Genomic DNA, 22,630 nt, shown 5'->3' with positions numbered 1-22,630 from the left:
CTCTCTCTCTCTCTCTCTCTCTCTCTCTCTCTCTCTCTCTCTCTCTCGTTGGCTTCTTCTCTCTCCAGTGAAGTGCCCTGCTGCCAATGACACGACTCAGTCGAACAACTGGACCCTCAGAGGATGACAGTGAGAAGGCAGAAAAGGAAGGGTATGAATAAACCACACACTAAGGAAGCAGCTCAAGAATCAGAGCATTTAGCTTGTGCATGGTTTCTATTGTGCTCAGAATTTTGTTAGATTTGACTTAATCTTGCTGGCAGCTGTGCTTAGTCATGGGGAACACAAGTTAGGGGAAATATATGCACCAAATGAGGAAGTCACAGGAAAGTTAGAAATAAAAATAAAAACATGGAAAGAACAACTGGATGGGAGTGATGAGGCCTTCAAAGAAGGGATGGGAAGGAACTTTACCTGCATTAGACCACCTAGGTAGAGAGGGAGAAAAGGAGAAGAAGAAGGAAAGAAAGTAAGAAAAAATATTAAAAAAAATAAACATCTTCACTTTACTAGGTACTTAAAATAGTAGAGAATATAATTTTCTTTGCATTTTATCACAGCAAATGAAACTATTTTCCTAGGGATTCAGGGATCACTATTAGAAGGATAGGTTTTAGGCATTTATATCTTGTTTTAAGTATGCCATCTATTCCATATCCCCTTTAGGAACGTTCACAAAAGGCTATATTTGACTTAAACACTTAAGATGGAAGGAGGGAAGGAGGAAAGGATGAAGAGAAGGAGAAGGGAAATTAAGCCCACAAAAACTGCAGATACTAGTTCTTTGCAATGTTAATTGCAAAGGACATCTCTAAGATGGAGAAGGAAGGAACATGTTTGTTACCTGAAACGGTTGTCAACTTTAAGAACATCCATGATGGTCCCTATTGGTGGTGTCAATATCCGGTCCACAGTAAACAGGGTACCAAATCTTCCCCTCTTGTCATGGGCTGCAATGCAGCTGTTTTCAATACACAAGCTCTGTGGAAATAATGAAGGAGGGAAGAGAGCTATTTATCTCATTTTGGGGGGATCCCTGACTCTCATCTGTGACATCAGATTCAGATATGATCAGGGGAACAGACTCATTTCCTGAATCTCAACTGATATGTTGGAAAGATTCATCTAGGCTAAGAGAATATGACACAATAAAAATGAGTATCTAAATCTCCTGTTCAAACATACTTAATGCATTACCTATAGGATATAATCTAAACTTCTTAGGCTGGCATTTGAGGCCTGACAAAATCTGGGACCCACCTGGTTTTACTTTTATTTTATATTCCTCCTCTTTACACATTCCACAAATTGAACTATTTCCTACTCCCTGATATCATTCTAATTATTGATATCTTCTGTAGGTTGACCTTTGTAACTGGAATACACACTTCTTTATCTATATCTATTGAAATCCTTTTCCTTTCAAGGTCATCTTTGCTTTCAGTTATTTTGTGAAGCTTTCCTCCATTCTTCTTCTTCACCTTTCTCCACTGTCAGTGAAATTTCTTTCTGAAGATTTCTCACAGAACTTTGGATCTCTCTTTTGCCTTCTAATATTCTACTAATGTTCTAACATTTATTTTTGTACCTGCCACATTATGATTATTAGATAGTAAACTCCTTAGGCCCTTGGTGCCCAGTACGAGGTTTTAATACATAGTAGAAGTATTTGGTAAATTATTGGTAATTCAAAGAAAACAGATTTGGGGAAGGTATAAAATAAGTAACACAAAAAAAGATATACAAGTGGGGGGTGGGGAGAAAATTTGGAACTCAAAAATTTGTGGAACTGAATGTTGTAAACTAATACTAAATAATTAAAAAAATATACCAGGATGAGTATCTAATTTAATGTCCATTAGCCATCAGTTTGATAGAGTGAACTCATCTTGGGTGTTTTCTGTTCTCAATCTCCTGGTTTCATTGTGGCTATTTTTAATAACAGCTATATTTATATGGTGATTCAAGATTTGTAAAATGCTTTTTATAGATAAAGTAATTAATTCGATCCTCGCAATAGCCCTTTGATGTAGGTACTTTCATTATCCCCATTATATACTGAGGCACAGAGAGATTGCCCAGAGTACACACACAGTCTTTCTGACTCCATCTATATTCCTTAGAAATAGTTAGCACATGAAAACCATATTTATTGAGTCAAAATTACATTTATTGAGGTACAGTATTAACTTGGTGTTTATCTTCTCTCTTTTGAATTTTGGAATATTATACTTAAGTTTCTCAAAATTGCCTTTGATTATACAGGGTAATTATTGAATATATAGGATAACATAATCTCAAAGTTTGATGAAACCTCAGAGGTCATTTTGTTCAACCTATACTTGAACAGGAATCTCTTCTATAACATCTTCAACAAGTATTCACCCAATCTCTACTTAGAGTCCACTAAGTATGGGAAGTCATTGCCTTCCACAGAAACCCATTCTTCTTTTGGACACCTGAAAGTGTTAGGAAGCTTTCCTTCTATGGAGTGGAAGCCAATGGCAGACTCTTTCACCACTGTTACTCATTCTTCCCTCTGGGATCAATGATTCTTCCACATGATAGCCCTTCCCATACTTCACAGAATTATAGAATCAAAGAATTTGAGAATTGGAAGGGACCTCATCAATCATCTAATCTAACTCATAAAAGAGAGTTATGTTCCCTAGCACCACACATTCCCCCCACCTCCCACCCAAGTGCTGTCTTCTCTAGGCTGAACATCTTCAGTTCTTTCAAGTGATTGCCATATGGCATAATTCTTCTGGACACACTCTGGTTTATCAGGTTGCTTCCTATGATGTGATGATAATGTCTAATGCGGAGATAATACAGCAGGGCTATCACCTCCCTTGTTCTTTAGCTAATTCATTCCAAGATTATATTATAAGGTAGTGTGTTGTAGTTGATAGAGAGAAAGACTTGGAGTCAGGAAAATCTGGGTTCAAATCTTGCTTCTGTCATATACTGTTTCTGTGACTGTGGGGGAGTAATTTAACTTCTCAGTTTCTGAAGCAGCTCTCTAAGACTTTATGTTATTGACAAGTTGCTGATCTGTATCTGTGAAAGGGCTTTAAGGACTTGAATTTGCAACACAGTAAAAGGTGTGGGTCAAAACAAATTGAGGTTATCTTTCTTTGGATGCTGTTTACTCATAGGGAGCCTGCAGTTCACTAAAATCTGGATGAAAATCTTTTCTACATATACTTTTGACTAGCCACCTCTTTTACCTTATACAGTTGTTTTTTGAACCTAAATATAGGACTTTACATTTATCTCTATTTAATTCTAATCTTATATTCAACTCATTATTGCTTTGTCAAGATCCTTTAGGATCCCAATTTTGCTATTTGCTATGTTAGTTATTATTTAGCTTCCTATCATCCAAAACTTTAATAAAACACATCACCTAAGTCTTGATCCAAGTCACTGACAACAACAACATTTGACCAGGTAAGGTCCTTGGGATATTCTATTAAATGTGCTCAGTACCAAATAAGGACTGCTAAATAAACAAGACATAGTTCTGAGAAAACAAGTGTAAATATAAATGCAATATCCATTGACAGTGGATGGATATTTGCTCTATTCCTTTACCTGATAGCAGCCCACATCTTGATTCTCCTAGGCAGATAGTGTGTCTAATTTATCTTCAAAGATCTCTAGAAATAATTTATTTCCACATAAGATGCTTTTCTGGCATTACCCTCATGACCTTTTCTCCCTACTTGTCATAAACATTTTTAATATGAAATCCCTCTACAATTTCCTCCCTTCCCCATTCTGCTAATAAGCGGAGGTATGATGATAATCTGACAACCTATGGAACTTGTTCAAAGAAGGAGTACAATTACAAACAAACAGATATAATAAGGTCAGAACTTACATTGCGATAAACAAAAACTCTCAGTTTTTTGCCACCCAGAGTGTCCAGAGTCTGTCCATGGTATAGATACTTGGAGGACAGCTGGTCTTTAACGATATGATTCAGAAGCAAATTCTTCATATTGGAATCTACATAAGGGACACCATCTGTAAGAGAATATTAAAGTTCTTTGAGGCATTTTTCTACAATAAATAAAAAAAGATTTGGAAGGTGAACATAGTAAAAGCACCTGCGACTCACTGGAATCTAACAATTCTATAGACACTTTCTGCCTCTTGAGTGCAAGAGAGTCACATCTTGAAGTTTAAGTTTTCACTAAGCTCTGGAATCTATCTGTGAAAATATCCAAAGAATGACTGATGTTGGGGTGTTAAGTTTTGAATAGGAGGTTTGGAAAGCACTCAAAGGTTGAAAATTCTTTGACCCTTTCCCTGGTGGCACGGTTTACATAAGGCAGGAGAGTGATTAACTCATATTTGGGGGTGTTTGTGGTCCAGTCCTGTGGTGTCTTTGGTTTGGGAAACACCCAGTATGGAAATTTCCTCCTCCAGTGTTATGGAGATGTCAGATATGTCAGAGGCAGGATTTGAACCCACCTCTTCCTGACTCCAAGGTTAGCTTTCTATCCATTATGCCATAAATTGCAATGTTAATTACTTACTCAATGTTACATTTGTCAAATGATCTCATAAATAAAAACACCAGAAAATAATCTTTGCCTAGAAGACACAGTCTCTATTTTTCAAGGAAATGGTCCTCAGTCACCTTTTCCTCCTCACACATTTTTTTTAACCAGTTAAAACACCAAAAAACTTCAAGTTTACCTTGAATTTGTGTTCCCCCTTTCTGCGGTATTAAAATGCAACTTATTTAGTAAGACTAAAATTCTATGTGTGTTGTGTTCATTATTTCAAATAGAGAATTAGGGGTGGGGGTATGTTAGTGGAGAGAGTGTCTTCACTTCCAGATAAGTTGTCATGCCTTTTTTTGTATTAACTTTACCTTTGAATACAGAATTCAGAGGGGCAAGAAGGGTCAAGCGTTCTGTTCCAGAGAGATGAGAGCCAAGGCCAGCTTGTTTATAAAGGTCAATAGACACTGAAACATCAGACTCAGCAGCCAATTCAAATAGTGTCTTAGCTAGAAGGGAAAACAAAAATTGGTTTGAAATTTTTAAATGCTGTTTTTATTTGTTGTTCATCCACTCTCAGGCATGTCATACATCAACAAGAATGTCATATTGGGAAGCAACAATATCTTATAAACACCATGAGTACAGAGAAGGGCTAGAGAATTAGGATGATGATGTTGTGGAAAAAATAGCTCTAGAGTATATGGATATTATGGAGTTTTACCTGAGTCGGGGATCAGTAGCTCATCCACATAATGGATCACTCCATTGGTTGCCAAGTTGTCCTTGTTCGAAATTATGGCCTTGCCATCAATAGTGAGGACATCGCCATTACAGCCCACATCCAGGGTGTTGCCCCCCAGAGTCTCCATGGACAGTCCTGCAATGATGGCTTCAGCACACATGGCCGATTTCAGGATGTGGTTGTTTAACAGGTCTGGGGAACAAACAAGACATAACTCAAAACAAGAACTGAAATCATCAACAAATCTCTGTTATTGGGAGAATGGAAGATAGAGAATGAGCATAGGCAATTGTCATCCCTAGTGGTGAGGGGTAGCGCCATCTGCACTGGACACTGATGTATCCATAATGGGAGTGACTGAGGGGGCACAACTGATTATGGCTCAGAAGTTCACAGGATTTGGACCCCAAATAATTTTTCTCAATCTTCTCGTTCTGGAGATGAAGAAACTGAAATCAATGGGAGTGAAATGCCTTCCAACCTAAAACTAATGACTAACTAAGGTAACAGCAAAGAAGAGAAAGACTAGTGTGTGGATGATTGGGTTTGGGAGGAGACTGTCCTTGCTGGCAAAAAGAGAAAGCATCTGATAAGAGTAAAAAGAGTGAGAGGGTTGGAGAAGTGAACAGAGAGCTTAGAAGGAATGAGGCACAAGGGAATCTGAGGTGTCCGGAGGCCTCTTTCTCTTATGTTTTCTTTGTGGTATATGGGGGTACTTTCAGGTGTTGGTGCTGATTATTTGTAGGTGCTGGTTTGACTTAGTGCTTTATGCGGTACTAACACATGCAGACACATACAAAGATACACACACAGACACAGACACACACACACACACACACACAGTGCTCCATTATGGCAATCCAGTAATGGTGAAGCTGTGGAATCAGATACAGTCTAACATTTGCTGTATAAATAGTCACACTGAGCTTGCTTCTTTGTATACACAGGGCCTGGCACATAACAAATGCTTAATAAATGCCTTGTTGGGTTTCTTGATTGATTCTTGACTGGTTTTTGCTCTTTTTAAATGTAAAGTATAACTCTGGGTTCCTGTGGAGCTGTAAATTTCCTTTTATAACAGAATATAGGAAGAGAAACATGATCGTCATCAGTAGGAAGAAGTTGTACTGCACCGTGGAGTCATTGGGTTCTTGGAAAAACTGTAAGTTTTTTTGTTACCAAAGTAACAGGAGAAGAGCTTTTCTACAGTTCGGTGTTTCATTTCCAGGGACAGAAGAGCATGTGAATGCTTGTTGAATAGAGCATCTGCTAGCAAATGGTGGAGCCCAGCCCTATTATAGGATGGGCTTTGGTTGTCCAGACTCCCAGACTCTAAATCTAATACCTATCACAGCTCCGCTTTGGCTTTTCTCCAGGGCAAGTCTGAATGTTCAAGGCTGACTCAATTGCCAAAGAGACAAGGACTCAACAACATCCTCAGCTGAATAGGGTTGAAGGCACTAAGGTATACTGGAAAAAGCATTGAACTTGAAGTTAGAAAACAGTCTCTCATTTACTATGTTGTCTGACCAAGGGTGAATGACATTCCCTGTCTGGACTTCAATCTCCTGATCCATAACATGAGGGGATAACACAAGAAGATTTTTAAGGTCCCTTCTAGCTCTAATAGTCGGGGATTGCATGGATCCCAGGTGATTTCTTAATAGCAAGCTTGCTCCCAGGTTCTCCTGGTTCCTTTTGCATCTTCTTTGCAAGAACGTGAAAGATTTAGGGGAGAAATCAATGGGTTGACCCGAAGTTAGCAAGGTCTAATTGCCTCTATTGCCATTTCTGATGTTAAACTCTCTGCTCAAACTTTCATGCACACAGGGAAACCACATCTGACTCTGGGCAGACTTTATGACTCAAGTTACCTCAAGGGGAATCAACTGAGTCCATTATGATTTGAAACTCTTCTTCCTAAATACAGAATCATTTGCCTGCTTTGATTCCTCTGGATCTTAGATAGATTCCTTTAAGGGAGGCAGCAAAATATAGTTAGTGTAAAGGACACTGAATTTGGAGTCACAGTACCTGAGTTCAAATTCCCACACTGCTACTCATTCCCAAGTATAAGATCTGTATCAAATATGTCAGGTGGCCCCAGGCACACACTGTCTCTAAAAGATTGGATATTTACTATCTCACTTTTAAACCTTGTGTTTTTAAGTAAAGTTGTGAAAAAATAGTTAAGTTTTGGTTTCTTTAGTTTGACAAATAAATACAAGATCTTTGTTATTGAGTTCAAAGATTCAATAAACATTTACCTAAAAAAATTTAATGAACATTCCCTGCCTGTGCAGGACATGTGCTGTCCCTACCTATGTACCTATCAACTATGTGAACTGGGACAAGTTTCTTAATCTACATGGGTCTCAGTTTCTTTATCTGTCAAAGGAGGCCACACTAGATAACCTCCAAAGTATTTTGCAACTCTATGATCCTTTATTTACTATTCTTTTATGCATCCATTTCTAAATCTAGTTCTACTACATCTCTCACAAGGTTGTGAGTTTGATATGAGATAATGTTTATAAAATAATTTATTAACCATAAAGTGCTATACAAATGTGATCTATTTTGTGACCATTTTTAATTTCAAAAGGTCCATGGTCTTAATGAGAAGGGTTATGACTTCCACAGGTGGGAGCCCCTATACTCCTTAGGAGATAGTCTTATGCACTGTAATTACTCAGGAGTCAAACTTTTGGTGATGAGCCCTTTCTGAAATTATTAACTAAGGTGACTCTTGTTGACAGACAGTCTACTGGGTTTGTGCTGGAAGGAAGCCTTTTAACTTGAAAGGACTTGCCAGAGCCTGTGCCCAAGTATCACCTTTATAAACCAATGAGGTTTTTCACTATAAGATTATTAATATTATTATTACTACTACTGTCAATGGCAATGATGATGATAATAATAAATGCTATTACCTCAACATTGCCTTCACTAACTTTGGTACGAGGCCTTCCTTTCCTGCACACATGATGAGGGGAATACTCACCTTTCAGTGCTTCAGGGTCACCCAGGATACGGTTCAGGGTTTCTGGATCGATTTTCTTGAATGCTTCATTGGTTGGGGCTAAGAAAGTGAACTGACCATCACTTTCTAGCAGAGTGTTAAGGCCCGAAGCAGCCACAGCAGCCTAAAAAATGGAGTGAGACCTCCATTTAGGGAATTCAATTCAAGTAAAAATATACTTCTTGTCGCGGCTAGGTGGCGCAGTGAGTAAAGCGCTGGCCCCAGAGTCAGGAGGACCCGAGTTCAGTTCCGGCCTCAGACACTTAACACACACACACACACACACACACACACACACACAAACTAGCCGTGTAACCTTAGGCAAGTTACTTAACCCCAACTGCCCTCCAAAAGGCCAATATATATATACTTCTTAAGTGCCTACTGCATACAATGTGTCAAGAATACACAACAACTATGAAAACTTAAAGAATTTCGGCCCTTGAGCTGCCTGTACCCTACATGGAAAGTGGCTCTTATGGGCTTTGTATAAGGGTCTTTTTCTCCAGGAAGAAAAATTAAAGAGTAAATGCATCTGGCTTTAGACTGGCCTGTTTTCAAAGGGTTTAAAACTTTAATGAAACCCCAAATCAAAAGGCAAATAAACTGTATCTCTGCTTACCAAGATGCTTAAAGAACTCTTGCTGCTAAATAGTTAGATTAGTCTCTCTGGTACGTATTCCGTTTTTGTGATCCTAATATTTTATATCCTTTGTTTCTTTGTATTTTCTAGAGGCATTGTGACATAATGAAAGGAACACTGGATTTGGTGTCAGAAAACCTGGATTCAAATCTCAACTCCATCACCTAAATACTTATTTGTTCTTGGACAAATCTGACCTTGAACTAGAGTTAAAAGATCCAAGTTTTAGCTTCTGAATTTTATGAATAATCCAATCAAAACAGCTCTAGGATATTACCTCACTCTTATCAGATTGGCTGAGATGACAGAAAAGGCGAATAACAAATGCTGGAGGTGATGTGGGAAAATAGGTACACCGTTGGAGCTGTGAACTAGTTTAAATGTCCTGGAGAACAAGGGCTATAAAATGGTAAAACTAGTAAAAACTGTAAAACTGTTTGACCCAGAGATACCACTACTAGTCCTATACCCCAAAGGGATCAAAGGAATAGAACCCACATGTACAAAAATATTTAGAGCGGTTCTTTTTGTGGTATAAAAGAACTGGAAACTGAGAAGATGCCCATCGATGGAGGAATAGCTAAGCAAATTATGGGATATGTTTGTGATGGAATATTATTGTGCTAACATAAATTATGAATAAGATCATTACAGAAAAACACTTGGGAAGATATACAAACTGATACAAAGTGAAGTAAGCAGAACCAGGATAGCAATGTTCACAGTAAAAGCAATATTGGAAAGATAATGAACTTAAAGATAAAGACTTAGCTATTTTGATCAATACAATGATACACCACAATTTGAAAGGGCTCATGATAAAATATTATATACACCTCCAAAAGAGATCTGTTGAACTCTGGAGAATAGTTTGAATTATATTTATTTCCTTTATTTTTCTTGTTGTTTTTTAGCCTGGAACATGGCTAATGCAGAAATATGTCTTGCATGACTTTAGATGTTTAGTAGGCATCATATTTCTTGCCTTCTCAACATGTGGGGGGAAAGTGGAGAAAGAACACTTGGAACTGGAAATTAATTAATTAATTAAATCCCCTAAATTCGATTATCTATTATTGTTAAATATTGCCTTAGGAGGAGCCCTGTGGGAATGCAGAAGCAAAGAGACTACAAAATTCAATAGTGAAAAGAGACAGCATGACACAGTGAAAAGAGTATTGGGTTTATAGTCAGAGGACCTGTGCTCAAATCTAAGCTTGACCACCTACTATGTGACCTTAAAGACAACACTTAATCTATCTGGGCTTTAGTTTCCTCATCTGTAAAATGCAGTGGTTCTATTAGATGGATCCTAAGATCCTTTCAGTCTCTGATTATATGACCCTTTCAGAGCTCAGCTAGTCTATGGAAGAACTATACCCATATAAGCCTAGACCAAGAGTTTTTCAATTTAACCTTGGAAGTCTACAGGGAAGCAGACACCATAGCCTTCCTCACTCCCCAAATCTGATGCCTCATGGCTACTGTGGCTAGGGAGTTTTCCTCTCAAAGAGTTATGAAATTGCTTACAAAATAGTTTCAATTCCTCTTGCTCATTTACTCAAACGGAATAGAGAACAACTGCTCCCAGTCACATAGAAAGACAAATGTTCAGTAAGACCAGTGGAGGAGGAAATTGCTTTCCTATGGCCACACAGGGAAGTAGGATCCAAGCCAATAATTAAACCCCCGACTCCCAAATCTCAGTCTTTGCCATCACCACCGGCATAGGTTATGATAAAAAATGAGTATGGCCTGATGCAATGGGACCAAATGTTCCAGAAATTGCTTCTTGACAAACTACTTGCTCTAGTGCAATGAACTGAAAGCTAGGATATACAAGAGAGAGATTCCTACCTCTGGAGCTGGAGACACAACCCGTGATTATTGCACATGAGGTAAATGACAGCAGGGAGGTTTTAGGTATGGAGCAGTAGGACTGGGAAGAGGCTGAACTGAAGCATGGCTTCATGGGAAAAGGCTGTCTATTTTAGCTAGTTATTTATTATTTTTTTAAAGCAATTGTGGTTAAGTAACTTGCTCAAGGTTTCATAGCCAGTTGTTGTTGTTGTTGTTGTGTGTGTGTGTGTGTGTGTGTGTGTGTGTGTGTTGGTGGGTGCTAAGTATCTTAGGCTGGAACCGATCTGGTCCTCCGACTCTGGGGCACTCACTGTGCCATCTAGCTGCCTTTTAGCTAGTTTTTTTTTTTACTAAGCATGTGTTAATCTTGGTAGTTTCCACACCGTTGAACACCTACATGTTCAGTCAGCACCCTTTAAATTTTAGCACCTTAGAGCAAAACCCCAGCCAACTCTCCTTAATTCCTGTCTAGAACTAATATTTCCCTGTATTTTAATAGTGGTGGGTATTAGCTAGCCTAGAATTCAATAGTAAATAGTGAAATAAATGACAACATGGTATAATGAGTTCAAAGAACATTGCACTTAAAGTCATATATACTTGGTTCAAAGTCTAATCTTCATTTATTAGATTTGTAATTTAGAATATCACGAAGTCTGATTCTCAGGTTTTTATCTATAAAATAAGGATACTAATATTTGTACTACTTATTTCATAATACTATTGGGAGGAAAGTACTTTGTAAACCTTACCATATAAATGTAGACATGTAATTAATTATATTTATAATGCCCAAGTAGCAAGTAAAGAAGACATAAACTCCTTTAACCAAAGTGGGTGCAGTGTTTCATTTTCATAAGGACCTGGACAGAGTCTAAAGGACCATACAAGATCCCCTCCATATATTGCGTGTTTGAATCAGAAGTCCAGATGTGACCTAGTTTATAATAATAATAACAAACAAGTGAGCTACCCTTCAGTGTCCAAGAAAATCCCTCTGTTTCTGCTAGTGAAGCCAATAAGATTAGAAAGTTTTGTAACTAAGGAGAGACTCAGGAGTTAGCTCACTGGAATAAATGATGCTTTTTTAGTATACAAACTCCAAATGATTCATACTATAATTAATTAACTTCATAATATATGTTTAAAGGAAGTTTATTCCAAATCTTCCAGCAAATTAGGATTTTTTTTTTTTCCTGGCCATTCAAATACTGCATTTCTAAAGCCAGTTGTTGGCTATATCAGAGCAAGTAACATTTATCCAAGCAAAGTGCTCACCCGAAGGGTTTCAAATGTATCTTCAATCTCAATGAATTGTTGGATACTGTTGGTAGTGGTAGAAATGACCTTATCTATGAGATGGACCACACCATTGGTAGCATGGTGGTCTGCTTTCAGCAAACGCGCACAATTGACGGTAACAATCTGCAAGAAGAGGAAAGAGAGATCAGGACTTGAAACAGAATGAAAATAAAAATCTTATATGAAATGAACTCAGAGTTTCATTTAATCTGACTGCTAATTGTCCTTTATTAGCAGGATTCCATTACATGCTGCATCCTTCAAACTGAACTCCAGATGGAATCTAGTGCTTTCTACTCAAATGGCCCATTCTGTGAGTCACTTCAGTAGGGGGAGAGTTTCTGTGGACCACACGTAATCTTTTTCTTTTTCTCCTATGACCCCTAAATAAAAACTACTAATTTTGTCACTTTTCCCTGGACAAATAATAATGACTACTTTATATGTTTTGTGAATTGAGTTATTTTAAACATAGTTTAAAATAATTTTGACTGGACCTGTGATTTGAGTCGGATATTGTATTCCTAGTGAGGAAGTTAACAATAAAGATTGGATCTGTGATTTCTTTGATAGAATGAGTTCCTAGAAAATGACTCCCTTGATTAATACTGGTTGGCACATTCTCTGCAACTTAGAGAGTTACAGAGTAACCTAAAACATTAAGAGATTAAATTACTTGCCCAGGATCATACAAAGTGTGTGTCAGAGACAGAACTTGAATCACCCTCATCTTCATGGCTCTGAGACTAGCTCTTTCTCTCCACTGTACCATACAGCCTCTCATATGGGAGACAAACTATTCAGAAAACAGATTCCACTGAAGATGGTTGGCCTTTACTGATAAAGAGCAATACTATATAAACAAAGAATATTCTTGCTCTGAAACAGCATGATATAATTGGTAGATAAAGGGTTAGTCTTAGAGTCAGGAAGACCTGTATATAAAACTTCCCTCTGAAAATATACTAGCTGTGTGACCATGGACAAATGAATTAACTTCTCAATTCCTTAGGTAAATTTCTAAGACTGAAAACTGCAGACAAGTTGGTGGTCTGTACCAGTGGAAGGTATTGCTATATAATGGGAATTTGACATACTGATGAAATCATAGATCTGGACAAAAAATATACCCTTACCCCATTGGGGTAATGATGGATATGGATGTCTGAGTTCTGGTACATAGAGGTGAGTGTTGTCCCATGTTTCAGCTCATCAGTCAGGACTCGTCTGTCTATCATGTGGTATCGAAGTGCATTGAGTAGTTCAACATTGACATTGCTGACCAACGAATCCAGAACTTCCTGGAAGGCAGAAAGAAAGGGAAGGAAAAAAAAAGTTTGTGGATCTGGTAGCCATGCTGTCACAGTCCTTTGTGTAGAGTCTAATACTAGGTGAGGTTGACCACAATTTATAGATGCAATCTAACTTTCTAAATAGGTCATTGTCTACAGAAACAACAGATAAAAAGACATTTAAACTCAGATTTCACCAGAGTTCAGTAAGGGGAAAAAGAGGAAAGTTTCCTGCTGTGCTAACACTTGTTTGCACAACCCATACATTGACTCTTACAGAAACATGAATGTCTCTGACAAGGGAAACAAGAATACCCCGGAAGTAAATTGTCACTCTCTTACAGCAGACAGGGCAGCCCAGGCTTCATTGCTGGGAGCAAAGATGGTGAAGCTTCCTGGGCCTTCCATCTCAGGTCTCAGTTTCTCAGTTCTGTCAGTGTAGAGCTGAGTGGTGGTGGATCCAACAACACCCAAGGTCTCGTAAATGTTTGAGAGAGGCAAAGCTGTGAAAAGCAAGGGGTGTGTTTCAGAAAAAGACACTGGTTGTCTACAACAGATATGTCAAACTCAGCCCACAAAACTGACAAAGCAGATAAACATGTCATCGGGAAATGTTTAGGGAAAAAAAATACAAAGCAATTAAGATAATGTTAATTTGTGGTTTTTAAAGTCAATAAGTAGTCTATAGGGCTTTCTTTGTATTCAAATATGACACCACTGTCTTCTTCTCTGACGAAGGAGATTTAATTTTTGATGTGTTGTCAGGGCAGTGACAATTCCTTCAAAAAACAAGTGCTCATTGTGTTGTAATTGTAATTGTTCATTGTGTATTAAAGTCATCTAAATTATTTTTTCCTAAAGTCCTGAAGGAGCAGAATTATTATTTTATAATAAAATAGAAGGAAGCCTTATGGGTTGGAACTTAGCTATTTCAGAATGTGTTAATTAAGAGAAGAATAGTACTGAACAAACCTTTTCTTCATAGATGATTGCAAGTTATCTGTGCAGGTAAGATTGCTGGAAACACTTTTAGGAACATAGAAGCATACATTACATGCTCTCCAACATCAGTGTGTGAATTACAAATCATATCATTCTTATGGAGGTAATCAGTAAACTAGCCACCAAGGATCTCTACTAGAGAATAATTTGAATGAATGAACTTCAGAATCCTCATCTGAATTGAATTATAATTTATTTCTTTTTTTTTTTAAAAGCTATCGGGGTTAAGTAACTTGCTCAAAGTTACACGGCCAGTTATTTCTGGGTGTGGTGCTGAGTATCTGAGCCCGGATTTAATCCAGGTCATTCGGACACTGGAGCTGGTGCTTTTACTGGCTGAGCCACCTGGCCGCCCCTAAGCAATTGGGGTTAAGAAACTTGCTCAAGGTTACACGGCCAGGTGTTTCTGGGTGGGTGCTAAGTGTCTGAGCCCGGGAATCGATCTCCAGGTCTTCTCAACACTGGAGCCGGTGCTCTTACTTGCTGTGCTCCCTGGCCACCCCTATAATTTATTTCTTTAGAAGCATTTTATAATTCTGATAGGTTTTCTCCCCAGAGGACATGGATCAATGTGTCAGGCACTATGCTAAAATATGTGCATTTTTATTAGATGGTAAAGCTGAGTTTTAGTGGTGAAATGATCTGCTCAAGGTCAGTTTTCCCTCAATCCCTGCTATCACTTAAGCCAGCAACACTATGTCTCATCTATCAGTAACATTTGCCCACCCTTTCCATGGCCATGGAACCAATTGTTATTGCATATTTTTCAGGATCTCAGATTTTATAGAGTTTTTGGAGAAGGTGGAAAATATGTCAAAAGAAAAGAAATCCACTCAAGGCTAATATAGTCTGTGAGGGTAGGGAAGAAGCTAAAATAGAAGAGATTCTAAATAAAGGACTCAGGGAAAATTCAACTGTGGTCATACAATTTGTTTACTTGTGAGTGTCTTCATTTTTATATCTATTTTATAGTCTCTAAGCTAGATCTCCAAATAAAAAGCTATTTCTTCACATGGCTCTAACATGATAAGTATAAAAGAAAACACTTCTCATCACAAAGACAATTTTGGAGATATGGTCTGGCTTTGGTTATCCTATCTAAATTACAAATAAAAAAAAAACCATTAGTGGGATCCTACATGTTCCCTCAATTTCATTTGCTTTCCTGCAGGGATTTTCTCCCATCCAAATCAGAAATGAATTGGGCCATTAGGCAGACATTGCTGCTATGCACAGCTTGGAATTGTTCTCAACCGGCTTCAACAATCACAATTAATAAGAAGCAGTAAGTTCATTCCAACTAAGTTTAACAAAGAACATCTTCAAAATTAGAGCTATGTTCACCAGACTCATTAAGGGAAAAAAAAATCTATCTCCCTGATGTCAGAAACAGCAATGTTGGAAGAAAAATGAGAATGTCATTGCCTTTAGATTCTATTATACTTTATTTTACAGACCACATTAGCATGCCTCTCAGAAATGTCAGAAGAATATTAATGCTTCAGAATTTCATCCATTCATAATCTGAGAGTGTCATGAAACTCTATAGACCCTCCCATTTTACCACCTTCCTTTATCCCAACCCCTTTTAGCTTCCTATCCTGCTTTTTTTAAAAAAAATAATTTAAGGACTGGTTTACCAGCAGGGCAGCCTTTTTCTCCAGGGACCTTCTCATATCCAGGACAACATTCATAGCTGATAATTCTAGAATGAGAAAGAAAAATAGTGCTTTAGGATAGATGCTTTCAAAAACCTTTTCAAATGCCCTCACTTTTTATCACAATCCACCAAAAGGTCATCTCCATATGAAAAAATCAGCAAAATAGAGAAACATGTTTTGATATTTCTTCAGAAGCTAATTCAACTCAATTTAATAAATTGTACCAAAATTTTTTTACCAAATGCCTACTATTATTTCACTCATTTGTTCAATGCTTATTGGTTTAAAAACCTTTGCTGTAATGATAGTCCACATGTGTACATTGCTCACTTTACATATATGATCTCATTTGAATATCACAATAACTCTTTGAAATAAGTGATATTATCATTCCCACTTTGTAGATGAGAAAAGTGGGGCTCCAAGAAGTTAATTAACTTGTCTAAGGTCACACATTTGATTAAGTGTCTTCCTGGTTTTAAGTCCAGCCTGCTTCCTCTCCTACGCTAGATACTGAGACAAACCTGGTAAAACCTGAGTAAGACCTGGTTCTCATCCTTCAAACAGCTGACATTGGGCCAGAGTGGATAAGGAATGAACATAAATAATTGTGATACAAAGTAACATGTGGTATTTTAAGATAGGGAAAAACAAAATGGGAAAGGAACGGAGATCAGGGAAGACTTCATGGCACAGATGATATTTGACACAAATAGTACTTTGACAGACAGATGGGAGGTGTTCTAAGCACAAAGAACATCACAAACAAAAACTCAAGTTTCAGAGATATAGCATATGATAAGTCGTCCAGTCTGGGGGGAGCATGGGGGAGGGGAAGGAGAATAGTGGGAGACAGGACCCAAAAGGTGGGATCAGTGGGTCTTAGACTAGAGCTGGAAGGATTCTAATCCAAGTACCTCATTTTACAAAGGAGTCAACTCCCCAGAGAGATTTCACAAGGTCATATAGTTAGTATATTACAAAGTCAATACTCAAGCCTAGATCTTCTGCTGCAAAATCTAGCATTTTGCTACACTTTATGGCCTACACCGAGCCCAATCATGGAGAACCAGAAATGGTAGGTTAGCGACTTTGGATTTTATTCTGAAAACAATGGAGAGTCATGGAAGTATCTTGGCCTAAAAGTCACATGGAAAATCACGAACCTCAGAGTGAAGAAATTGAGTTTTGGTTTTGTTACTGACTTAATGTATGACTTCTCATCAAAATGAGAAGATTGTAGTAGATGATCTCTATGGTCACTTCTATCCCTGACTCAAAATGAAAAATAGGCCAGTCTGTAAGAAATATTCAATACTGAAATATTCATGAGCTTTTGAGATTCCATTTTAAAGCTTATTTTTGTTTTGTAATTTAACTGGTCAAATAATAAAATGAGCAGTCATGGGAGTGTTGCAATCTGCATTACTTTCACTGATAAAAACGTGGATCCACTGTAATATTGAGCTTTATTTTTAAGTTACCTAATGTCTTATCAGAAGTAAACTTTCCATTTCAATTCAAATACAGTTGAATAATTTAAAAATACAAAATTAGGAAATTAGGAAGATTCAAAACATTCTTTCCTAACTCATGCAAATCCATTATGAACACTTCACTATCAAGAATCATTTGCTTCCTGCAATATAGGATGAGCCCGAACTTAAGTGCACAGAATTCTTAGTCCTACAATACTCACAAGAGAATTCTCAGTGGCTATGTTATTATATCACAGAAAGAGAGATATATAAGAATGGGTCTTGGTATATTGAAAAATTATCAATCACTGATAAATCATTTTCCCAAAGTGCCCAAACTGAGAGTCAAAATTCTAAGAAATCAGGGCTTTAAGGTGTCTGAAGAGGTTGTTAATCCAGAGTTGGGCAACCCAGAATTGTTAGCATTCATCGTGTACATGGGCACCACATGCACCACTGCGTAGAACCCATTCAAGACAATTCGGAGCTTTCTTTCCACTGGGCTCAGTCTTTTAGCTTCACCTTATGAAAGTACTAGAATGCTTGTAACAGTTGTCCCCCAAAAATTTCCTGAGACTCTCAGAGAATGATATAGTTACTTTCTCTGGTCAAAGAAAAAGATTGCTGCAGAAGGGAAGAATCAATACAGGAAGGGGGGATTGAAAATAAGGCAGAAAGGAGAGTGGAGACAAGATGGAGGAGTAGCAGGAAGAAGTGCAGAGAGCTTCCTCCCAAAAGACTCTTTCAAACAGATTTATAAAAAGCACCAGACTGAATCCTGATGGGGAAATCTAGAAAAAGTCACAGAGTCATTTTTTTCTAGCCTGGGTCAGCATAGAGAGGTAGACAAAGAGGTCTGCAGACATTAGGAACAAAGTCTGTCCAGGAATGTGTCACAAGGGAAATCAAACCAGAAGACACTATGCACTAGGCCAAGAAGAGGTCCCAGATCCATATTGGGACACCCCCAGGCCCCTACCAGAGTGCCCTGAGACCAATACCAGGGCACCACAGTGGAAAGAGGAGTCAATTGGCAACTTTCTTGATACTCTCCATTTCTGGGAACTAGATCAGACTGAGGTGAGTGCCCGACATTCCAGGGTAAGAAGCTGTCTCTGACCCAAATGGTGTATAGAGAGGAGCGAGCTCAGAATCAGAGAGCAGCACTGTGGCTGAGATTCCAAGAGCAAGTGGGGGAGGGGAAAGAATGGTTCTCAGTTCCAGTTTTTAGCCTAATCAAAACCTGCAGTGGAAAAGCCAGGGCAGGAATTCCCAGAACAAAAGAAAGCCTGCGGTTCTGTCATTCTGAACCAGCAGAGCTTTCTAGCTGATGGACAGTGGCTGAGTCCAGCAACAGTGCTATTGCTCAGATCCCAAACCCAGATCAAGAACTCACAAAAACTTAGACCAGAGGAAAGTGACAGGACTTGCCCAAGAATAGATCATTTTGGGAGCCCTAAAAACTTGTGGATACCCAATATGAGCTGTCCCTAAGATCTTGGAACCACACAAAACTCCATACATTCCCAAGAAAACAGCAACAGGACCAGCCCAGAACTTTATTGCAGAAAGCACAGAGCCTAGTTATAACAGCAAGGCAGGAAGTAGCCTAGAAGAATGAACAAACAAAAATCCCACCATAACAAAAGCTATTATGGTGACACGTTATTATGCTCAAGATGCAAACCCTGAAGAAGTGAATAATTCCAAAATATCTATAAACAAGACCTCAAAGAAAATATATCTTAGGCACAAATTTAATTATAAAGCAAGGATATAAAAATAGTTAAAATATTTTTGTTAGTAAAATAAGAGTGCTAGTGGAAAAAAGGGAAAAGAAATGAGAGCTACAGAAGAAAGAATTAGAAAGGAAATCATCATGGTACAAAAACACTAAGTCTTGCCCAAGCAACAAACTCCCTGAAAATTAAAATGGACCAAATAGAAGCCAATCACTCCATGAGGCAAAAAGAAATGTTAAAACAAAGTCAAAACACTGAAGCAAAAAATAAAAGAAAATCTAAGATACCTCATTGCAACGGCAGCTAATATAGAAAATAAATCTAAGGTAAAAATTTTAAGGACCATGGGCTGGCGTTGGCTGGATGGTGAAGTGAATAGAGTACTGGCCTTGGAGTCAGGAGGACCTGAGTTCAAATCTGGCCTCAGACACTTAACACTTATTAATTGTGTGACCGTGGGCAAGTCACTTAACCCCAATTGCCCTGCCTTCCCTCTCAAAAAAAAAATGAACCACTGTCCTACATGAATGGTATTAAAAATAAAAAGCATAGGCATTGTATCTTAAGAAATCTTAAAAGAAAATTGCCTAGATCCCTTAGAACTAGAAAACAAAGTAGAAAAAGAGAGAACCCACTCGTCAGTTACTTCTGGAAAAATAGTAAGGTAGAAGTACTGGGAGGGGTGGAAAAGTAGCACTGCATAGAAAAAAATCTCACTTTGATGAAATCATTATGTAATAAAATTATATAATAAAAACATCATAAAACTCTTCAATTTATAAATGTCTAAGGATATGAACAGGCTCTTTTCTTTTTTTTTTTTTTAAAGCAATCAGGGTTAAGTAACTTGCTCAAGGTTACACGGACAGTTATTTCTGGGTGTGGTGCTGAGTATCCGAGCCCGGATTGGATCCCCAGGTCACCCCAACACTGGAGCCGGTGCTCTTACTCGCTGAGCCACCTGGCCGCCCCTATGAACAGGCTCTTTTCAAGGAAAGAAACCCAGGCTAATCTTCAGCCATATGAAAAAAATGTACCAAATCACCATGAATTAGAAAAATGCAAATTAAACCAGTTCTGACATTCTACCTCATATCCTTCAGATTGTCAAAGATGACAAAAAAGTGAAGGATAAATTTTGTAGAGGCGATAGGAAAATAGACACATTGATGAACTATTGGTAGACCTTTAAATGGGTACAACTTTTCTAGAAAGCTATTTGTAAGTATACAAAAAATTTACTAAACAATGAATGCCCTTTGACCCAACTATATCCCTGCTAAATCCATATCCCCAAAAGATAAAATTAATAGGAAAAAGCCCTATATGTACAAAAATATTAATATGTCTCTTCTTATGGTGACAAAACTGGAAACTAAAGGAATTTTTATCAATTGAAGAATGGTTGAATAAGTTGTGGTATGTGAATGTGATGGAATAATATTGTGCTATAAGAAATGAGGAAAGAGATGATTTCAAAAATATGTAGGAAGACATATAGATTGAAGCAGAATGAATTAAGAGAACCACAAAAACAATTTATACAACACTGATATTATAAAAACAAGCCATTTCAAAGACATTTATAAACTGATGAAGAACAAAATGTTCAGAGCCAAGAGAATAATTTATATGCTAAAAAAACATTGTAAAGACAAACAACTGACGCCATTGTACAATGATGACATTGTAAAGACAAACAAATGATCTATTCAATCACAATTGATGATTCTAAAGGACTGATGATGAAACATACTGTTCACCTCCTGTCAGAAAGGTGATCAATTTAGGATGGAAAATGAGATGTACTTTTGCATAAGTTGTTGAAGTAATTTGTTTTGCTTGACTATGCATATTTGTTACATTTTATTTCATTTTTGAATGGAATGGAAAAGTAAATACAATTCCATTAATTAAAAAGAACAATACAGAGATAAGAAAATATTACAGATATGGAATGTTGCATTACTTTCAAATGAGGGCTCTATACTCCTAGCTTTACTCAATTGTTTTACTTAGTTACAAGAGATGGCTCATAGAGTGGGGGTTATCTGTAAATATAATGTAAAAAACAAAACATATTGATAAAACTTAAGAAAAGGAATAACATGAGGTGTTGGTCTACTTTAACAGAAGTTTTTAAACCAAGATCAATGCTCACACCATGCTACCTTCCAAATCCAAATCCAGCAAGCATTTATTAATTGCCCACTCTAAGTGAGATATTATGGTAGTTGTCGGAAATTCAAAGACAAAATGAAAAATGGCGTTCACATTCTATTGGGAAGATACGATGTGTAAATGATTAAGCATATACATGATTTGAAGAGGGAGAAAATTCCAATATCTAAGGAGATCAATAAAGGCTTCCTATAGATAGTCACACATGTACTGATCATAAACTAAGGATACTAAACTAAAGAAGCTAAGATGTTAAAAGAGAACATATTCCAGGCATGCAAGATAGCCTGAACAAAGGAATACCCACAGTAGGAAATAATGAGCAGTCTAATTTGGCTGGAACATAGACTATATGAAGAAAAGTCAGATGAAAAAGACTGGAAATGTAGCTCTTAAGCAGGGAAATGGCACCAGTAGCATAGCGGGCAGAGTATTGCACTTGGAGTCAGGAATTCCTCAGGTTGAATATGGCCTCAGGCATTTTTAGTCCTGTTAGCCTGGGCTTCAGTTTCCTCGTTTATAAAACAGGAACAATAATAACATCTAACTTGAAGAGTAGTTACAAAGATCAAGTTTGGTAAAATGCACATGATGCTTTGCCAACCTGAAAAGTGCTATATAAATGCTAGCTATTATTATAACTTTAGGAAGACCATTTTGGCAGCTGTGTGGAGGATAGATTGGAGGATTCACACAAACTACCAGATCTCTTCAGAACTGTTTGTCTCCAAAGCAGCCTGCTGAGACTCAATATTTTGTGGATGATGAGAGAGATTCTCCCTCTTTTGGAAAAAGACAAATTCAGGGGAACTAATTGTGCTCAGCACTCACTGAGACTGAGTGTCTTGCTAATGTCTATGACCACCCAACTGCCTGTGAGAGGTCCCCTGAAAAAGGCCCCTCCTGGTTTTAAAGGAGTCATATTTATGTGAATTATTTGGCTTTAAATACCTTTTTGGAAAGTACAATCTAGATCAACAACCACCCTCAGTTCTATAATTGTACATGGACATAACTAATCATTGACGGATGAACATGAAGGACCCCAGAAGTGAAAGAATGAACACCAAACCAGATCTCTAAAATAGTAGGATTGTCTAACAAATTATCCTGAAAAACTGTTTCAGTTTTGTTTGTTTTAACCTGGAATTTGAAAGACCAATCACAATTTTGCCAAGAGAA

At 37.7% G+C, this 22,630-nt stretch overlaps 1 protein-coding gene and 1 long non-coding RNA gene across 3 annotated transcripts in view; one reads left to right on the top strand and one right to left on the bottom strand.

Annotated features, from left to right (window-relative positions):
* Nucleotides 1-9,624, top strand: part of LOC138164245 (uncharacterized) — a 102,199-nt gene extending 92,575 nt beyond the window's left edge. Inside the window, exons 4-5 of one of the 2 annotated variants that reach the window (XR_011169017.1) lie at nt 6,642-6,730; nt 9,021-9,624. This is a non-coding gene — a long non-coding RNA (uncharacterized lncRNA). The remainder of the gene's footprint in view (nt 1-6,641; nt 6,731-9,020) is intronic. The other variant, XR_011169016.1, reaches the window with a different exon arrangement.
* TGFBI (transforming growth factor beta induced) overlaps nt 1-22,630 on the bottom strand; it is a 63,651-nt gene that overhangs the window by 19,579 nt on the left and 21,442 nt on the right. The window contains exons 3-11 of the mRNA XM_069091888.1: nt 16,027-16,091; nt 13,727-13,887; nt 13,229-13,393; nt 12,069-12,215; nt 8,270-8,411; nt 5,245-5,457; nt 4,892-5,029; nt 3,890-4,035; nt 845-981 (exon numbers count right to left, since the gene is read on the bottom strand). Of these exons, the coding sequence (XP_068947989.1) occupies nt 845-981; nt 3,890-4,035; nt 4,892-5,029; nt 5,245-5,457; nt 8,270-8,411; nt 12,069-12,215; nt 13,229-13,393; nt 13,727-13,887; nt 16,027-16,091 (1,314 nt within the window). The remainder of the gene's footprint in view (nt 1-844; nt 982-3,889; nt 4,036-4,891; nt 5,030-5,244; nt 5,458-8,269; nt 8,412-12,068; nt 12,216-13,228; nt 13,394-13,726; nt 13,888-16,026; nt 16,092-22,630) is intronic.

Source organism: Petaurus breviceps, unplaced genomic scaffold (genome assembly GCF_028583685.1).
Source record: "Petaurus breviceps papuanus isolate PSGF00001 unplaced genomic scaffold, PetGlider_PUasm1.0 189, whole genome shotgun sequence".
NCBI classification, from domain to species: domain Eukaryota; kingdom Metazoa; phylum Chordata; class Mammalia; order Diprotodontia; family Petauridae; genus Petaurus; species Petaurus breviceps.
The sequence above is the reverse complement of the archived record's forward strand: the minus strand, read 5'-3'. Positions and strand labels throughout refer to the sequence as shown.